At 32.6% G+C, this 20382-nt stretch overlaps 2 protein-coding genes across 2 annotated transcripts; one reads left to right on the forward strand and one right to left on the reverse strand.

Annotated features, from left to right (window-relative positions):
* Positions 1-402: 402 nt before the first annotated feature.
* Positions 403-6436, reverse strand: LOC113749497 (E3 ubiquitin-protein ligase RNF170-like). Its single transcript, XM_027293254.1, has 5 exons — positions 6170-6436; positions 4115-4314; positions 1219-1320; positions 946-997; positions 403-856 (listed from the first exon to the last, which is right to left on the reverse strand). The coding sequence occupies exons 1-5, from the start codon at positions 6258-6260 to the stop codon at positions 744-746; spliced, it is 558 nt and encodes a 185-aa protein (XP_027149055.1). The 5' UTR covers positions 6261-6436; the 3' UTR covers positions 403-743.
* Positions 6437-15446: 9010 nt separating this feature from the next.
* Positions 15447-19413, forward strand: LOC113748932 (glycylpeptide N-tetradecanoyltransferase 1-like). Its single transcript, XM_027292531.1, has one exon. The coding sequence runs from the start codon at positions 17671-17673 to the stop codon at positions 18967-18969; it is 1299 nt and encodes a 432-aa protein (XP_027148332.1). The 5' UTR covers positions 15447-17670; the 3' UTR covers positions 18970-19413.
* Positions 19414-20382: the final 969 nt, after the last annotated feature.

The raw sequence follows: 20382 nt of genomic DNA on the forward strand, positions 1-20382 counted from the left end.
TAATTTTTTTCCTCAAATTCTTCATTTTGCCATGATGTTAACTACTTTTATTTTAATTATTATTTTAATTTATTGATTTTATCTTATCATTTTATTTTCTCGTTGTTTGTAAACTTGCTCATTTTTCAGCATTACCAATTTATGATAAATTTTAGTCTCCTTTTCTACGTTTTCAAAATGAAATTTTAAATTTACACACAAAAAATACTAGGGGTTAAAAGCGCAACGGATCTTCTGTGCAACTCTCTATCCCACATTTTATTATATTATTATTTCTCCTTTATAAATATCATGTTTTAGTTCTTTTTGTTTCCTTAAGATTTAGTAACTATTAACTGAGTAAAAAAATTAAATCCAACAGTCTCAAAATAGCAATATATAATAGAAAATTTAAAAAAAAAAGAAGGGAATCAGCCACTCTAAATAGAGCCAAAAAAGATGAAAAAGAATATTATCAATGCCTACAGAGACAACCAGTACTAGAACGTACCATATAACACACTTTTTCCCAGCTCCCAATTTCAAGGGAAAAAGTCAGAAAATAGATGCTGCTTAGATGAGATTTTGAGATAAGAACTTTAGAAAAACTTCTAATCAAACTATTTTCCTCTCATGCTTGACAATTTGATCCACCAGAAGAAACAGCAAATGCAACAATGAATTGCAAGGAATAATTTACACTACATGATTTTTTGCCTGACTGTATCATTCCACAAATACTTCCATTCCAACTGGGATAAAACTTAAGAACCCCCGTGGCGGTTAACCAGGACAGAGCGGTAAAGGGCAGCAACATGCAGAAAACAGATGAACAATATGATAAGATCATCCAGAAGCCCTATTATACCCAAAACCCCTGTGAAGAGAGTAAATATGTTGAAGCAACGTGTGATAAACCAAATATTACTCAACGGTAAGCAAAACAAAATCAAGATTGCAAAATACCTTCTGGGATAATATCCACTGGACTTAGAACATAGATAGTACTTAGCACGGCCTGCATATACAGAAAACTATAATAAATTGTCCATGACAGAAGATTTTCATTCAAAATCCATAAAAAATCTAGGATTCTGCGGGCAATCACGTGGCCTAGACCAAGAAATATAGTTACAAGATAATATGCTTGTGTGTGGGTGTGTGGGCTGCATTTGCAGGTAAGTAGCATTCATACTACAGGAAACAGGATGTGTGTGTGTGTGTGTTATCTGACTTAACTGCCAAATAGACCCGTGCCCTGATGACTAGTGGAAGAGATCTTTGAGGATCCATTATATCTCGTAACAACCTCCTTAGAAGGAAAGGTAAGTCTTGCATTCTCTGCCAAAAAAAAAAAGGGATCATCCATCAACTTTCACCACAAGGTTAATTGTCTTTTACATCTCTTATATAAATCCAAACGATATCACTTTAGATGAACCAGGCTTAAAGATAAGACTTTCTCATGTTATGTTCAGAAATACTGCGAATGTTTTTAGGGGAAAAAGATGAACAAATAATTTCAGGGAAACTACCAAAATATCACTTTCAAGTCCTAAACTACAAGACCTTTTACAAAAAAGAATACAGGTCAACAGATTATAAGACCTGTAAAAGGAGTCCTCGTGGAGAAGGAATGACAAACACAGCATGTATAAGGTGATGCCAAAGTTCAGCATTGCAGGAGCATCACATCTACTCCTATCTCAATTTTTGGTACTACAGAATTTAGTTGACTTTTCAAAGCATTTGAATAACAATTAATAAGAAATTATTAATTACAGATCAAAAGCTATTTATGCAGATATCACCCAGTAGTCACAAGATGGTCTATAAAGGAAAATTGGGAACATGGATAAAAACAAAACTGAGGTCAAATTTTAGAAATGGACAATTTAATTATTTCGAAGCAAGAGAATCGAAATCCCATACACAATAATGCAACTCACCTAAAACTTTATCTTTTCAAACAAGAGAACTAAAGCCCCAGCCAAAGTGGGTAATGAAATGCAACTTAGCTAAATTTTTATCACATTATCTAAGATGAAATACATAAATCCTCTTTCTACAATTGAATCTCTAAGGGCCACGCATTCCCTAAAATATGTCTAGTAGGCTATCTCATTGCATATGACATGCTTGATACTTCCCCTTTGAACAAAATACAATAACTATGGAAGCAAAAAGCAACTAGTTGGTGATAGACAAGAGTTACAGATTGAAAGTGTTAGAAAGTTGACAGAATAAAGCAGAAAGGTTAAAACATATTCTGAAAAGGTGAGAATAAAATAACTTGAAAGAAATGCATTCAGACAAAGATGCATAATGCAATTGTCTACTGTTTTCATACAGCATGAACAGATGCAAAAACCAGATTCATGCAGCTTAATATCCAAATTTATTACCATAAAAAAAGCATTTAATTCAAATTTTAGCTAATAAGCACCCGTAGGTGGCCCAGTTCAACCCTATTTATCACATTAATGGAGTCTTTAGAAATCTAATAAACTTTTATACAAGTTTCCATGTCTATGGTGTCCATTCTAACTTCTATAGATATGTGGAAGACTTTACCAAAATTCCCCTAAAGCTGTTTCACTCTAAAAAAAAATGCCTTAAAATATAAGTTTAGATTCAGAATGCTTGATGTGAACTCAAATCCCAAGAGAAAAAGGATAATCAGACAGTTAGGAAAGGCTTGATAACATGTACAATCTGGTTTAGTTATTGACAAAGCTACTTGGAAGCTCAGCCTCAGGAGTATAATTTGATTTTCTTTCCAATGACATTTTAACATATTCGTTACCCCATACGTCTATAAATCCATCTATCTCTAAGTGGGGCAAGCATGGCAGCAGAATCATGAGTGATGGTGAGATTAGGACCCATAGTTTGCCACTTTACACCATGTCAAATCGCTGGCTTATTAGGAACCTTAAGCATGCAAAAGGTTCAGCTGCTTGTCCTATACCCAACAGTTTCGCCTCCTAATTGACACAAAAGCTCATAAGGTCTATCTCCCCTTCATAACAAATTAGCCTTACATTCTTAGGTCATAAGTCATCTTTATATGCTCTCAAGGACGATGTACAATTAAGCAACATTTTCCCATGACTGCTTCCATAACTAGTGGTTTTCCTACGAGGCATGAACCAATCAAGCAAGTCACCCAAACTTAACATTCGATCGGTAAACTTACAGGTGTTTGTCAGAAAAGATTTAAAAACATGTTCTAAAGTTCAACTTCAATTTTCTATCCATATAAGTAAGAAAATCAATTCAGAAAGATAAACAGTGATAACATAATAAAAAGAACTCATACACGTATGCCTGACGATGTCTCATTCTGTGTGTGCATGTAGAAGTTCATTTAGGTTCTTGTACAAAGGAAGAAGCCAAAGTCAATTGGAGTGGGTTTTGCAATTTTTTGACCTCAATAGTCTATAAGAGGTAATAACTTAAGGGATTGAACAAAATCTCAAAAAAGCATCCAGCCAATCAGATCTAAAATATCACCAAGAGCGTAATTTTTTGCGAATGCGGAAAATTATGCTACACTTCTGCCACACACAAAGAGAGAGAGAGAGAGAGAGAGAGAGAGCAAACAAAATAACTTGAATCTCATTGCTGATTAACAACAGCAGCAGTAGCTCTCTTAACCATTTTAACTACTAAAGCAAACCATGCAAAATGCAGCCATCCATGGATAACAGAAAAGAAATAAAGAAACAAAATGCACAATTCAAATATTGTGCACAAATGTACTCATACAAGATCTGGTAAAACAATGTTAAAAGAAATTAATATTCCACACTTGGAAGCAAAGGCAATGGAAGTGTAAAGTGATTCAAAACAGATTAAAAAAAAACCTTTTTTTAGCAGTACCGTACATCAGTTCCCAGTAAGAAAAGGATTGGCAGCACACAAGAATGAAATACCAAGGTTTACCATCCAGAATGCTAGCAGAAAGTAAATACAATTGCATGAACGCATCCAAAGAATAAGAAAACATCAGGCAAAAAAATATAACATATGGATGTGTTCTTGTACTGAAATAAAAAAGTTTCCATCTTCTAGAAGTAGCTCAAAGTTTCAAATTGCAGGCTTCAGGAATGCACTGAACACAAACACATACCTGGACGAGATCATTTGAGCGCTCACTAAATAGACGGTTATAAGTTTCCACCTTTTGCAGAATCTCTGATACCTCAGCATTGTGCCGCAGCCTTGATGATGCCTCACTAGGAATCAACAATGTAATCTGACGGCGACATAAAGGACATTTGCATGGCTGAAGAGCAGGTCCATGATTCCAAACTTGTAATATGCAATTCGCTGAGAAAAAGAGTGCATTTTTCAACATATCACATTATACTTAACTATTTAACAAAAGGGCTTAAGTGGAATTTGCATCAAGTCTCCCTAACCATGTTAGACCACAAGGGTCTGGTACATTTCATTTTTCACCTGACTTCATAAAGACATGACCCAAATATTGCTAGCACGTTTGATGATAATCCAAACACAAAACCCAATGGGAATGTAGTTCCTATCCCATTAGAAGATTAACAGTACTAATGACCTTAAATTATAATACCAACATGAAAGAATTAACCAAATGAAAAGAAAGCTAACACTGAAAAGTTTCTGATGTTAGTCTAGACCACGTAATTCTTAGAGTAAGAAAAAACCAGTTAATATCTTTTTAAGATCCATACAGAAACTTTCTTTAGAATGCATGTACATTAAAATGCAGTCCTTAACATAGCCATGTAGCATGAAGATATTACTGCATCCAAAAGAATTTAGAATGTTTCATATAATTACTTGTGAAATTTTATATCATTTTTACCCCCACAACCTGAGTATTACAAAGACAGCAGCTTATTTTTTAACTGCAAGAAACTTGCCTCTATTTCTGAAATGGTCAAATGCTGGGGCAAGATATAAATCAAGGATAAGACTAGCAGAAGAGTAGAAGGAGGAAAGGTTTAAAAGGAGAATTGCCATTGAAAAGTCTTCTTATAACTGGAATTATCTAGTGGTCAATTTACTTGTTCAAATAATCCCCAATTAGGTAGCCACCCTTAAATTTTGCACTTCTAGGTCCAGCAAATGCCAGGGCCACGGTTGCTATATCAGCTGTATGATGAGTTTCAAAGTACTATTTTGGTATGTAGGCATGCCGGAAACCTAAAATGTACATAATACAGATAATCTTTCTGTCATTGAGGTTAGCTATCAATTGTTCCCATCAAATGATATGAGAACTTTATGTGTATCATATGATTTGTACTCCAAACCAAATTCAATTCAGCAATTGATATACTTATTTTCTTAAAATGCATCTATGCACAATATAAACATTTTCAGATTATAAGAAATTGGAAAGGTGGATATATGAAGAGATGTACAACATATATGCATCTATACATGTGGAAATATGCAGATTGAACACAAATCATTCTCACAAGGTTCATTCTATTGACCTTTCATCTTCTACTGGCACCAAGTAAGTTGCCGCTGGGTATATGGTCAATATTGTTCTATGCTTCAGCCCTAGATATCCCAAAAGCAAAATTCATTTTGATATTATGCAGCCCCAGGATGTATTACCTTTGAGTCTTTACCTACAACTGTGTTGGGCGAGTGGCATAGTTCTCATATCTCCAAGACATGACTGTCGGGAAAATTACTTAGGCAATGTCACCATAATATTCAACCAAACCAATATTACACCAAATGGAGAAGTACAAGAAGGCTCTAAAAAAGCCTTCCCTCAACATGTGGATTATAGAACCAGATACGCTACTCAATTCGCAATTAAGGTGGCAGCACCCATGTGGGATCCTAAGGACAACAATCTTTCTATGCAAAATACGACTACATAATCCACTAGTTTAGGTCACCTCCACTTTCAGAATCCTTCTGAGGCCAACCTTAATCGGTTAATGGACTATCCCATACATAACCAAATTATCAAATAAAACACTTGTACAAAAGAAAGAAAGAACAACATCCATCACAATCATTAATCATGACTACTAATTCATCAATCAAGAAAATCTCCATGCAAAATCCATTCTTTTTCCCATTAATCTCCATTTCTACTTTCCCTGACGAAAAAGGAAAAATAAGCCGAACCCATTTGAGAAAAAGGAAAACCAAGAAAAGGGTTGGTCTCACTTACTGCAAAACCAGTGAGAGCAATTAGCTTGGGAAGGGAGATGGAAATTGCCGTGACATATTGAGCAGAAATCATTCTCCGGCGGCCCGTCCATCAATCTTTCTTTTGACAACTATTACTACTATACAAAAATCTGATCTCTCTATTTCTTATTGAATAATGTCTGTATTTTCATAAACATGCTTAACTGCTGAGCTAACAAGAATTCAGTTTTCTCTGGTGACTTTTGTTTTCCCGCAAGACTGCCAATGTCCTTTTCTGGGAGACTTCACTTCTTTTATTTGTTTTTTTTTTCAGGCACTTTACTTCGTTCATAAGAATTTATATAAGGGATAATTTCAGAAATCTCCCTTGAAATTTTTAACTATTTCACTAGCTTCCCTACAAATTTTGAAAATTGCACTACCCTCCCTTGAAGTTAATTATTTTGTAACATTAAGGTCAAATCAAAAATTAAAATGTGATATTGCGAGAGAGAAAATAATATGATTACATCATAGCCCTCATCTATTACATTATTTAATTAATTTAATACCAAACCACATATTAAAACACACTAAAATTTTTTGTTTATCATTAGGAATCAAATCATATATATATATATAGTTTTTTTAATATTTTTCACTTAATACAAGATCCAAATTACTCTTTTCAATTGCATACCCATTGCCAAATATGATCAACAATAAATAATCAAAAAAATTTGCAATCAAAATATTACAGAGAACAAATTTTAACGTCATAAATATCCTTGTCAGCATATTAAGATTAATTGCTGAGATTTCTATGATATTAAAGTTCACTCTTTGTAATATTTTGACTACATATTTTTTTGATAATTTCTTGTTGATCATATTTGATAATGAGTTTGTAACTAAAAATAGCATTTTGGATCTTACATTAAGTGAAATATATAGAATGATATACTATTTTTGATGCCATATGTGATTTAATCCCTGATAATAAATAGCAAATTTTAATGTTTTCTTTAATGTTTAGGCTAGTGTTACATTAATTAAACAATTTAGTAGAAGAGAGGCAATGGTAAAATTATATTATTTTCTCTCTCATAATATCACTTTTTAATTGTTGGTTGGACCTAAATGTTTCCAGATAATAAACCTCAAGGGAGGTTAGTGTAATTTTTAAAATTTGGAAGGAGGTTAGTGAAATAGTCAAAAAAATCAGGGGAGGTTTCTGAAATTATCCCTTTATATTAATTAGTGGGTCTAGTCTAGAATTTTAGGTCCTAAATAGAGGCTGTTTGGATAGGAGATTATTTGGAATACTATTTGAAATAAGTATTGAAGTACTTTTTATGATATGATGTTGAACTTTGGCCTAATCAACTCGAGTATCGATTTAATTTTATCAAGTTCGACCTCTAGTTTGAAGTTAAAAAACTAACAAAATTTTTATTTTTAAAAAAATGAATAAATAATATTTTTCTTAATAAATAACAAAATATTAGGAATACATATGTAATTTCACTATTAATATATATATATGTATATATATATAACCGAGTCGGTTCGTGAGCTAACGAGTTGAGTATCTTTGAATTCAAGTTCGACTTGGTTAACTCGAATTCGACTCGAGATCAATATTGATCAAGTTGCTCGCGAACGACTCGACTCGTATACAGCCCTATATAAGATAAAAAGGTGATTAAGAAAATAAAAAAGTGAGTTAAAAAATCTGTTTGTAATACAAGCAAATAAGTTTTTGGCAAAAAATTACAATCCAAAAACTTGTTTTTAGAGTTTTTATTAAAAAAAATGATTAATCTTTCCTATTTCGTCAGTGTGTATATTGATAGGGTTAGATAAAAACGAAGTCATTTGAATTTGAATTTGAACATCAAATTTATAAAATTTGTATATATGTTATGCATTTAGACCTGCTAATGTAGACAGTACATAAAAGATTTATCAAAAAAAAATTGTTTGAATTGCTTTTTTTTTTTGGAGTTTTTATAAATAAAAAAGCATACTGCAGCAGGAATTTAATATATTTAATGTATGTGAGCTAAGCACTAAATATGTGATTGAGAAATATGTTTATGAAATTATAGTCTTAGGTTGAAGCTCAATCTCGACCCCCCCTTACTGAAGCCCATCCTTTTGATCTTTTAGTATAATGGATTCTATCTCTATCCCGAATAAGTTTTTGTTTCCTAAGTTCTTTGTGAAATTGGATTTCACAATTTAATATATAGTGATGACAAGTATAATACATTTGCATCAAGAATGAAATAACTATACCTTTAGTCACAAATTACTCCATATTAGTGCGCTTTTGGCATAAACTAAGTGTGTGAATATATTTTTACACAATGTGCATAGTAGTAGTACAAGTTTGAAGGAATTCATTTATATTAAATGTCATTGAGAGAAAGAAGAGGACGGGAGTATTAGAGAAGTTAAATTCTAATTGGAAGAAGAACATTTACAATTTTACATTGCATAAAATGGCATAAAATTTTAATGCCATAAAGGTGTTCATAGTTTATATACAATATATTTAGATATAGATATGGACTTAGATAATAATAAACATATATATTATTTGAATCGGTGTATACGAAACACTTGTTAGTATGAACAATTTATATAAGTTTCTCCTCCTATTTTTCTTCCTCCTCTCTAGAAAAATTTTTCTAACTAAAACTCCTTTCAACTCTCTCATGGGAAAGAGATTAGAATCAGATTTTTCTATCTTTCTCCATGGGAGGAGCCCTCTTTATAAGTTTTTTTTTTCATTTGTATAAATAAAATCTTTTTTAGAGTTTTTTAGTGAGAGTTTTTTTCTTTTCTTAGGGTTATCTAATGAGAGTTTTCTTCTCTCTTAAATTTTTTAGTGAAAGTTTTATTCTCTCCTCGGGAATCCTAGTAAGATTTTTTAATAATTTTTTTTAATTTTCTTTTATTAGATCTAAATTTTTTCATATTTTGATTATTATATTTGGAATTTTTTCGATCTATTCGGCAGATCTCATCATAATATCGGGACTTGAAGCAGTTAATCAGCAGATCTGACGATTGAAAGCATGCACAAATGTTCATGGAGTTAGAATTATTTTATCTCATTTTTTAAATTTAGAGTTTTATAATGTAATTTTTATTATTCTTCAGATCCGGAGTATCCTTTTTTTAGATCTGTTATTTAATATCTGACTATGCTTGATAATGTAATTCAGCCATTAGTGCAGATTTTAATGAAATTATGATATTTTATTTAAAAAAAAACAATTTATAATATCGACACACTTATATTTGTTGCTCCCCCATTAATTAGACCCTTTTTTTAAAAAAAAATTGAACTTCACTTCTTAGAAAAACTAGCACTCGGAATTTTTTAACCATTGGCTATTATGCACCAATTAGACAAACATGAACGTTGACTTAATTGAGCCAGCCTTTATCAACTAGGAAAAAAATAATTTGAAAAGAAGCTAAACCTTGTGAAAATCCCCGCATATTAATCCTTCTTTCTCATGCAATTAGAAACCCAATTTAATTGAATATGGTGTGGAGACCATTTGTTCCTTTTGCTCTTTCTTCCCAGTTAATAATTCAAGATAATAAAATCCTTTACAATTTAAATGGGAAAATTCATCTTGTGGCTTTAAAAAGATTCAAGACCTTTGAGTCCTCATGGTGCGCCTTGTTATGCTCTAGTTTGGTTTGAGGTTCACTAGTTTTATTTTCGATATTTTAATTGTTTATTCTAAATTCTAGTTGAGGATCATGATAGCTTTATACCTTATAATATTTTCTTGTCAAAGTTCACTGGGAAATATATACTTAAAAGAGCTCATAAATGGCTTTTGCTTGTACAAGAGTTTTTTTCTTTTTTTTTTTCAGTTCAATTCTAGAAATGTTTCTAACTTTGCTTTTCCAACTATTTGGCAGTTCATTCTAGATGCTACAGGCACTATGACAATTTTCTAACTGGAAATCTTAGGAATTTATGGACCCTAAATTGATGAAATGGGTTTTGATTTTTCAAATCTTTGGCTCCTGATTTTTTGAGTCTTTGACAGTTTCTTACTAGTTTGTTGGGTTTTCTGTGTTCCCAGTTTCATCAGGATTGTTTTGCAATAATTAACGGGTTATGGGTCATTTGGATTTTACTCATATTGAATATTATATTATATGTTTAAAAATTATCCCTAATTTTAAAATAAATTTAAAAAATAACTAATCTTATTTTAATGATATCTGCTTTCTATCAAATTATCACATATAATTATAGTAAAACCTTTTTCAAATCACAATTATTAAAATCTTACATATTCTATAAATTACTTTCTTTCACTACCATATCGTTGATTAGTATACAAATTATTCATCATTTCTTCCCTTAATTTTGAAATAATTTAGTGTAAAAAAGAAAATTAACTGTTACACAGACGGAATTACCAATATTGTTGGAAATTAAATATTTGCTGGATCTTTCTACTTAATTAAATATGAATATATAGTTCTAGATTTATGATCATTATAAAAATTTAAATTATCTAAAATAATATTTATAAAAGAATAATATCTACCAAGTTTTTGATATGGGATACGTTATTTGATATATAACATTAATTTAGAATAATTGAACATTTAGAATACATTAATTTTTTAAAGTTAATATGAATGAACATGTAGGATTGTTGTTAATTTTCATATTTAAATTACTCATATTTGTGTGAATTCACAATAAATAAAAATAGACCGTGGTAAGGCACAAGCAAAATTCAAGTTGTAATCTAAGCAAAAATTTAGATCCAAAGTATAAATTTTACTATATATTCCGCTACTGATCAGTGGCAGCTGGTGGCAGACACAGTAGTTGCCGACGAAGTCACGTGATAGTGGAGCATTGCGGCCTGGACGTTGGTTGACGCCATGGTTGAATGCTTCCCAAAAAAGATGAAAACTAAAAATAGAAGAGAAACTAGAAGATAAGTAGTAGATGATGCTATATGCAATCTACATCGTTTTCACTTTTGGGCCATTGGTCATTTCAGTGGCACCGTTTTAAATTTCTAGCGGAAGTTATTCATAGGGAGGTATTTGTTATTGGATTAATCTTTTCTACACTAGTGTATACATTGTGTAGAAATTATGCAAAAATTAAATTTCAAATCCAACTTTTTGCATACGTGTCATGGATTCAATAGTTAAAGTGTATACATTGTAAGTGTGTATAAGATTTACTCATTATTATTTGGCTAAACAATAGGGCTTGATTGGTAATATGATCGAACTTCAGGGGAAGTAAATGTAATTAATCCTTGTATTAAATATAATTTCTTTTTTTTATCAATCAACTCATATCTTTTCTTTTCTAATCATCTTCAACCACGTTCTCTATTCCTATTATTTATTTGAGTATTTATTGCCATTACTAAAATTTAGACAAAGAATGACCTTCACCTTCAAAAAATTCATATACATATATATCAAGTCCATTAAAATTGTATAAACAATAATTCTTTCCTAAAATTTTCTATTAATTTTTATGCTCTCTCCATTTAAATTCTATTTAGGCCAAAGTAATATCATATAAACATGGGGTTGTAAAAGTTCTCCCAAATTATTTTTCCTTTATATTTTAGTTTTCAATAATTTTAGAAAATAATAAGTTCATCATCTATTAGTTTGCTTTCCAAAATTCTTTTTAGTAGTAAAAGAATCAAATATTTAATTACACTTATTTTCTAATATATCTCCTTCACTCATAGTTGACTTACCACCATTAATTATAACAAACATAATTGAATTACAATATAAGATTCTATCCCAAACTGCTAACTGCCAAGCATAGGATTTGTTTCTTAAACCTATCAATGAGAAAAAAAACTAATTGTTAAGTTTTTTTTTGGTATAATCGAGATCTCTTATTTACACTCCCTCTCTCATATTACCCCCTTCACCCCTCTACCCTAAACAAATTATTAAATTGTTATAAATTAACTATTTTTAATCTATTTAATTTCAATATTTGCATTACAATAATTATATTAAATTTTATAAAATAGCACTTTTGGTTCTTTTATAATAATTTTTGTTCAAAAAAGTAAAAATTTTCGAGCATGAAAAGTGCCTATACAAATGCATGAGTAGGGATAACCGGAAAACTATAAAATACATTGGGTTTAATTTGACTCATTAAAAGCTTGAATTATATAATTAATTGAAGTTGACACCTGTCACTTATATATTTTTTATGGGATAATTTTAGAAACCTCCCTTGAGGTTTCTAATGATTTCAGACAGTTCCTCTCACATTTTGAAAATTACACATACCTCCCCTAGAACATATGTTTGGATTTCACCCCATTCATCCCTCTACCCTAAACTAATTATTAAATTGTTATAAATTAACTAATTTTAATCTATTTAATTTCAATATTTGCATTACAATAATTATATTAAATTTTATAAAATAGCATTTTTGGTTCTTTTATAACAATTTTTGTTCAAAAAAGTAAAAATTTTCGAGCATGAAAAAGTGCCTATGCAAATGCATGAGTAGGGATAACCGGTAACTATAAAAGACATTCGGTTTAATTTGACTCTTTAAAAGCTTGAATTATATAATTAATTGAAGTTGACACCTGTCACTTATATTTTTTTATGGGATAATTTTAGAAACCTTCCTTGAGGTTTCTAATGATTTCAGACAGTTCCCCTCATATTTTGAAAATTACATATACCTCCCCTAAAACGTAGGTTTGGGTTTCACCTTCATGATGTAATACCAAAAAAGTTATATGAATGCCCAAATTTGCCCTCAGCTAAATTTTCTTAATATGAATAATCATTAAAAATTTTTAAAAGTCAAGAATGCACTTGTACACTACCAAAATTATGAGTTTTATTGTTTAGCCAATGTTTTGATGTTTTTCATCCCAATGGTTTTCTACATCCACCCAAACTTTCAAACACTTGTCACTTCTTTTTCTTCTGAACAAACTCTGTTTTAGATGCCAAAATCTACTGTCGTGATTTTTACCTTTACAATTTTTACCTCTCTATAGATTTCTTCCATATATTATCTACCAAGTCATTAATCATCAAACTCACAATCCTTACCTTTTCCCCACTCAAACGGCCAAGCTCTCGGTTTCAAAAATTCTTCTAACCTCTACTCTCAGCATTTGGGTTGGTCATCTAAATCAGCCCACATTTTTTTTCTCAAAATTAACACAATTTTATTGAGAACAAGTTTGATGTCTATTAAGAGGAACCAAGAAAAATATCAACAAAGTGCAAGTTTGGGGTAGTAGTTTAGTATAGTCTACCAAATTATACTTTCTCGTAATCCAGTAACTTTTTTGTGCTCTATGATATGAACAATTAGATTGTTGGCAGTGATGATTGCTTCCATCATCATCAACAACAGTAGCATGGCAATAAGATTAGTGAGGTAACGGCTTTTAATGGGTTTTCTATGTGAAAATTTTAGATCTCCACTTTTAATGGGTTTTCTGTGTGAAAATTTTAGATTTCCATTCTATTTCAATTTACAAATAGAATTATTAAGGTTTTAATGAGTAGGGTGGCAAAATAAAAAAGAATTACAAGTTTTAAATTAGCATTTGGAGATCAAGAATTCAAGAGACACTTTCAAAAAGGTGATAGGGATGGTGATAGCCCGCAGGATAACAATAAGGAAGGAGACATCTACCTTGATTAGCATGTTTGAGTGATAGAAGGTTACAATTTAATGGTCATGACTGAAACAGTTTGGCAACAATATATAGCCTAGCAAGAAGAATTGTTTTCCTTTTTTCATTTTTCTGTTATCTTTTCCTTTTTTTATCAATGGCTTGTCTTTCGAAAAATTATGAAGGTTATTATAGTCATTTTCTATCATCAAGGGAAGTAAGTGTAATATTAAAAACCTTGAGGGAGCTTAGTGAAATCGTTAGAAACCTCAGGGGAGGTTTCTGAAATTATCCCTTTTTTTTTTTATTGACTTTGCTATCCAAAAAAAAAAAAGAAAAGAAAAGGGTCAATGCTGGATATATTTTTGACTCTCCTTTGACCTAGAAATCCAAACTAAGAGGGCTGGGAGAAAGAGTGTGAGACTGAGCGGTTGGGAGTAATAAAATAAAATAAAGAACAACCCTAAACTCTCGATCCTCGTCATTGCCGTCAACTTGGTTCGGAGAGAGATCGATCACCTCGCCGGCGCCGGTAAGCCCCTTGGCCAAAATTCGCCGTCTTTAACTGTCCCTATTCCTGCCTTCTTCTATCTCTTACCCTAATTAAGGCCTAATTTCCGGCTTAAGCATAGCTATTATTAAAACTCGTGGCATTTTCTGTTAACACTTTCTCCGAAATTGCGTAATTCCATTTAAAACCTCTCTTGATTTAAATCTCAGAGTCGATTGTGATTTGGGGAGTGGAGTTGTCAGCTGAAGCCCGGGAGAAGGTAAAATTTCTGATTTTGCGATAGATAAATTGTTTAATCACCTAATTTCCTCAAATTTTAAATTGTATATTGAATTGGAGGTAATTTGTTCTTTAATCCGGTATTGGATTCAATTTCTACCAGATTTCGCTGTTCATGATTTTAGATGTCATATACTTTACTAGGATTGAATTTATATTGCTTTATTTTGAGGTCTAATGCTGAAAGTCTAAAGATGGTTCAAAGATTTTTTGAGAAACTGTTCAGTTGCAATTCAGTCGCGGCATTTAGCTCTTATTTGAATGAAGTCAGTTGCTAACTTAAAGACTGGGATTTAGCATATATATTAGTAAGATTAACATTTCCTTGGATTTGTTGAAGTTATGCTATGAAATGTGTGTTATGCTATTGATGCTCACAATCTGAGCTGGTAGAAAGTGCTTTTGTACCATGGAATTTGTGTAAGGTTAGCAGATCATGTGGAACATTCTTGTAGTAAAGTGATTTTGGGATATGAGAGCGTCAGTTATTCATTTATGAGATGTAAGTATTAATGGCTGCCTACTCCAAGTGTTTATGTGGTGTTATTATATTTCTATTTGTGGATTGACTACATTTATGTACATCTATTCTTGATTTTAGTAGACCTACAAACTTCATTAGATTTCCAGATGTCCTGAATAGATTTCTTTTAGATACAGAAGTTCTTACCTCTAAAAGTTGATGTTCAAATGGTTTTCAATAAAGGAAATAATGTGAAAATTTTATTTTATGTTTATTTTCTTGTGCTTCCCAGTTTTGCAATATTGGATATCTCAAATTTTACTATATATATATATAATTCCTTTTTAAGAGTCTTTTCGATTCAAAATTTCTGAACATCATGATAACTGCAATGGAGGTTGTGATTTGCTGTGTGTAATGCTTTAAGATATCAATAACAAGGTTCATGTTCTCGTTGTTGCTTTATTAAAGATATGATGAAAAGAAAGATCTTTGTCAAACTTTTGCTGGTCCTCATTTTTAATGTTATTCCGTATGTGAGGCGTATGATTTTATAGAAATTGTGGAATTGTCATTGAAGGCATGATAAAATAAATAAGATTTTTTTGGGTTGAAAGTACTTTGATGTAGTGTTTTATTCCTTTGAAGATATAAGCTTTCATGTAGGGCTATGTAATTACAAATTCACAGCATACTGGTGCATTATGGCATTAGTTGAAAATAATTTACGGCATAAGCAACTCTGCGCTTTGTTTCAACTGACCAGCACTCCACTTTAAGCATTGCATTAAGCTCCATAAGGCCTTTGCAATTTACTGTGCCTAGATTCTTTAATTGCTATGATAAGAAATAGGAGTACATACTCTCTATTACATTTCTGATATTTAATCAGTTCTGTTTGCTGGTTAAGATACTTCTCCTTTTCTGCCATTGACCATAAACTTGACAATTGGTTGGAGTAGAGTTTGCTTGTGGTATCAGTATGTGATTTACCTTCTAGGGAGATAAAGGTGAAAGATGCCTATCTTGTTGGTGTTCATCTTACGTGGTAGCCTTTTTAGTACAGCTCTAGACAAATAGCTGGTACTACTTATTTTTTGAGACTTACAGAATTAGTTGTTCATATGATAGGTTAGCAAAGCTTAATCAGCTAAAATTTGTTTGATGACTATATGTTGTATCTAATGCATTATTTATGCCTAAGTGCCTTAATTTCAAAGGAGCCCTACTGCCTAGAGCACTCCACCCCAAACAAAGAGAAAAAGAAGAGATAAAAGGGAAAGAGAGGGATGCGTCTTGTCAAATGCAATCATGGATTACATGATTATACCTTGAAGTATTGAGCGAGTAGCCTGGACAAGGAATCTGGAGATGTGGTTTCTGTTGACTAGTTCATATGAATAGTCATTACTCATTTCTGTGTTAGACATTTTGGTGATGGATGCATTATTAAGCATGCTAATGAATCAATATGGTTGTGAACAAATTAAGACTTGCTTTCCTTTTCTAAAATTTGGCTCTGCATTATATACATCTATTCAAAAGAAAATCTATGTTATATGGACTTGGGTATTGGTGTCAGATACTGGTGCATGCTGAAGTGTCGGATTCGCATATTTAAAAATTATAGGATCCAGGGATATGTGACCAATTTTAGGTATGGGTGCAGGGGTGCGCTTCTTAAACTTGTAGATGGATAAGATCTTTAGAAATAAATCATTCTAAAATTTATGTACAATGATATATAAAGCGTATTTTAATAAAAATTTCAATGAAGTGTGCAACTAGTTTGAAAAGAACCATAAGCTTGGTTAGAGAAGGGTAAAATTTTTTAAGTGTGAGGGGCTGAATTTATATTAAAAAGGGTAAAATTGTAAAGAAATTAAGTCACTTGTTCAAAAGGATAGTAAAGTCAAAATACAGCGTTTTAGTTGCAAAATAACTATCATTGTCAAACCCTATCTTCCTCATCCCTCATTTAGAGCTGTCATCACCTCATTTACAGTGGGTTCAAACGAATCAAAACAGAACATCTCTTCTCAAATTAACAGAGCCACTTTTACTCTTAAACACCATCTTTACCACAATTCCGTATCTTCCTTCAGTGAGAGAGAATCAGCAGCCTGTACAGATGAAGTGAAAATACAGCAGGTTTCATGAGTATTTTTCTTTTCAAATTTATAGCAGCTTTCTCCTTTCTTTCTCCTCCGCAGAGCAACCATTCTTCCTCTTCCACTCTCTTCCCATCTCACGAGACTTCTTGTCCATCTCTCCTCCTCCTCTGCCATCAACATTGGATCTCACAAATCTCGCAACAGTCAATGTATCCAAAAATTTTTGACCATATCGGGTACGGATTCCGTACATGTGCCCCTGTCATATCGTGTCGACACGGGTGCGCTTGGGGTGAATTCCAAGTCCAGGTAACATGGAAGAAAACAATGACCAAAATTTAAATTGTTATGAGGGTGCTATTAACCATTAACACTGGATGAATTCACTTGTTTTTTAAAGTTTGACCGTGTTTGATTTTTTTTTTTAAACTACATTTCCTTTTCAGAACCTCATTGAAGTTCGTTGAAATGGATGACAATGATAAGCCAACTGAGAACCCTAAACCTACTTCTGATGCAAATATAACTCCTAAGAATGAGTTAGAGATATCAATGGATTCCCTGGCACGAAAAGTCCAAGAATCCCTTTCCCTTGCAAAGAGGCATAAGTTTTGGGAAACGCAACCAGTGGGGCAACTCAAAGATCTTGGGGATACAAACCTTCCTGAAGGCCCAATTGAGGCTCCAACTCCCCTGTCTGAGGTCAAACAAGAGCCTTATAATCTTCCAAGTCAATATGAGTGGATTACCTGCGATATGGACTCTGAAGAGATGTGTAATGAGGTGTATAATCTCTTAACTTCTAACTATGTTGAGGATGATGAGAACATGTTCAGGTTCAACTACTCAAAAGAGTTTCTTCAATGGGCACTTCGCCCTCCAGGTTATTTCAGGAGCTGGCACATTGGAGTGAGAGCGAAGAGTTCAAAAAGGATGGTTGCTTTTATAACTGGGGTTCCTGCAAGGATCCGGGTTCGTGAAACTATTGTAAACATGGCAGAAATCAATTTTCTTTGCGTCCATAAGAAACTTAGGTCGAAAAGGCTTGCTCCTGTAATGATCAAAGAAGTAACAAGGAGGGTTCACTTGGAGAATATCTGGCAGGCAGCCTATACTGCTGGTGTGGTTATTCCTACGCCCATAACAATTTGCCAATATTGGCATAGATCTTTGAACCCAAAGAAGCTTATTGATGTAGGATTTTCTAGGCTTGGTGCAAGGATGACAATGAGCCGCACTATTAAGTTGTACAAGTTGCCGGATCAAACAGCCACACCTGGTTTCAGGAAGATGGAGCCTCATGATGTTCCTGCAGTTACTCGTTTACTTCGAAATTACTTGAGGCAATTTGTTGTTTCGCCAGACTTTGATGAAAACGATGTAGAGCACTGGCTTCTTCCAAAGGAGAATGTTGTGGATAGTTTCCTGGTTGAAAGCCCAGAGACTCACGAGATCACTGACTTCTGCAGCTTTTACACTCTTCCCTCTTCTATATTAGGTAGCCAGAATTACACTGCACTAAAGGCTGCTTATTCTTATTACAATGTGTCTACAAAGACTCCGTTAACCCAGCTGATGAACGATGCTCTCATTGTGGCTAAGCAGAAAGATTTTGATGTTTTCAATGCTTTGGATGTCATGCATAATGAGACTTTCTTGAAGGAACTGAAATTTGGCCCAGGTGACGGGAAACTGCATTACTATCTGTACAACTACCGAATAAGACGTGTGCTGCGACCGTCAGAACTTGGGCTAGTGCTCTTGTAGTTTGAGCATGCATGTTTGCTTCTATCATTCTCAGACGAAGCATTCTTGTTACCGAGTGTCGGTTTTTCTATTTCTTAGGCTGCATCAATGTGCTTTTAAATCCTGTTTTTGCATGGAAAGGAAAATTGATTTGGAAGTAGGAGAGTTAAATTTTGGACTCAGCGTCATGGTGCCCAAGTTTTCTGGATATTTTTGTATCTTGTGCCTGTTGGAACTGTGGAAAGAGGCTGCATTCTTGGCTTTTAAGTTACCAATTTGACATTGGATTTCTGTTGCTCAAGCTTTTTTGTTGTTTGAGTCCATTCATGAGCAGCAATTTTCTTGTGATCAACTACTTTAAGATCCCGAAACGTAGAGTTTCTGCTTCTGTTTGTGCTGAGTTTTAGACCTTAAAATTGGGCCAATGAAGAACTGCTCAGATATGATAAAAGAGTTACGGTATAAGATAGCTCCTAGTTGCTGTTGAGGCAAGTGATACACCTAATGATTGTACTTTTTGACAAGTTATTCCAAGTTCGAACTCGGAATGGCTCATAACTCTGTCGAGCTTTACCTGCTTCACATGCATGGGCACTTTGGCATTTCGAGATGATGACAAGTTTATACAATTTTCGCGGTCTTGAGGTGGTTCTGGGCATGAAGCACCTGATATCTAACTCCAAGAAAGAGAGGAAATTGTATTCATTTCACAATTATTCTTAAAACATTTTTTAAAGGTTAATGCTCCTAGAAGGATCAGTTCTAAACAAATTTTAAATAGATAGTCCTATGGTGTTGTACATCAAGTAATTAAGGAGCTAACCTTTAAAAGCAAATAGAAAATAGATTTGGGGGAGGTGGGACGTAAACGAATCGAATCTTTAATAAGTAGTTAGGGCTTGATTTGTTAAGAGCTCAATATAAATTCGATTCTTGACGAGCTCGAATTCAAACTCGAACAAGAATTAAAATTTGACTAAAGTTTTGAATCGAATTCGAATTTATGCATATTTGGCTTGTTTAGAATTGTCAAGGGTCAAATAATTTTTTAAAATATTTTAAATATATATATTTATGTTTTATACAAATATATAGATTTATTATTTTGTTATATAAGGATTATACATGTATTATTAATAAATTAATATAAAAATAAAATTTTTTGACCTTTCGATTCAAGTTCGAACCTATCGAATACTATATTAAATCGAAATCGAGCAAAAATTTTAAGTTCGTGTATAAGATTGAAGTTCGAATTCGAATATGAATCCAAAATTTCAAATGAAGACTCGCAAGTCAAAATTTGGTTGTATATTTTAGTAGACGTGATTCTTGAGTTCTAAACAGCAGCAATAATCGCTTCTAGAATCGTTGTCCTTGACACGAAAAATGTTTGGATAGATTATTATTTGAAATGATTACTGTATCACTTTT

This window comes from Coffea eugenioides, chromosome 10 (genome assembly GCF_003713205.1).
Source record: "Coffea eugenioides isolate CCC68of chromosome 10, Ceug_1.0, whole genome shotgun sequence".
Lineage (NCBI taxonomy): Eukaryota > Viridiplantae > Streptophyta > Magnoliopsida > Gentianales > Rubiaceae > Coffea > Coffea eugenioides.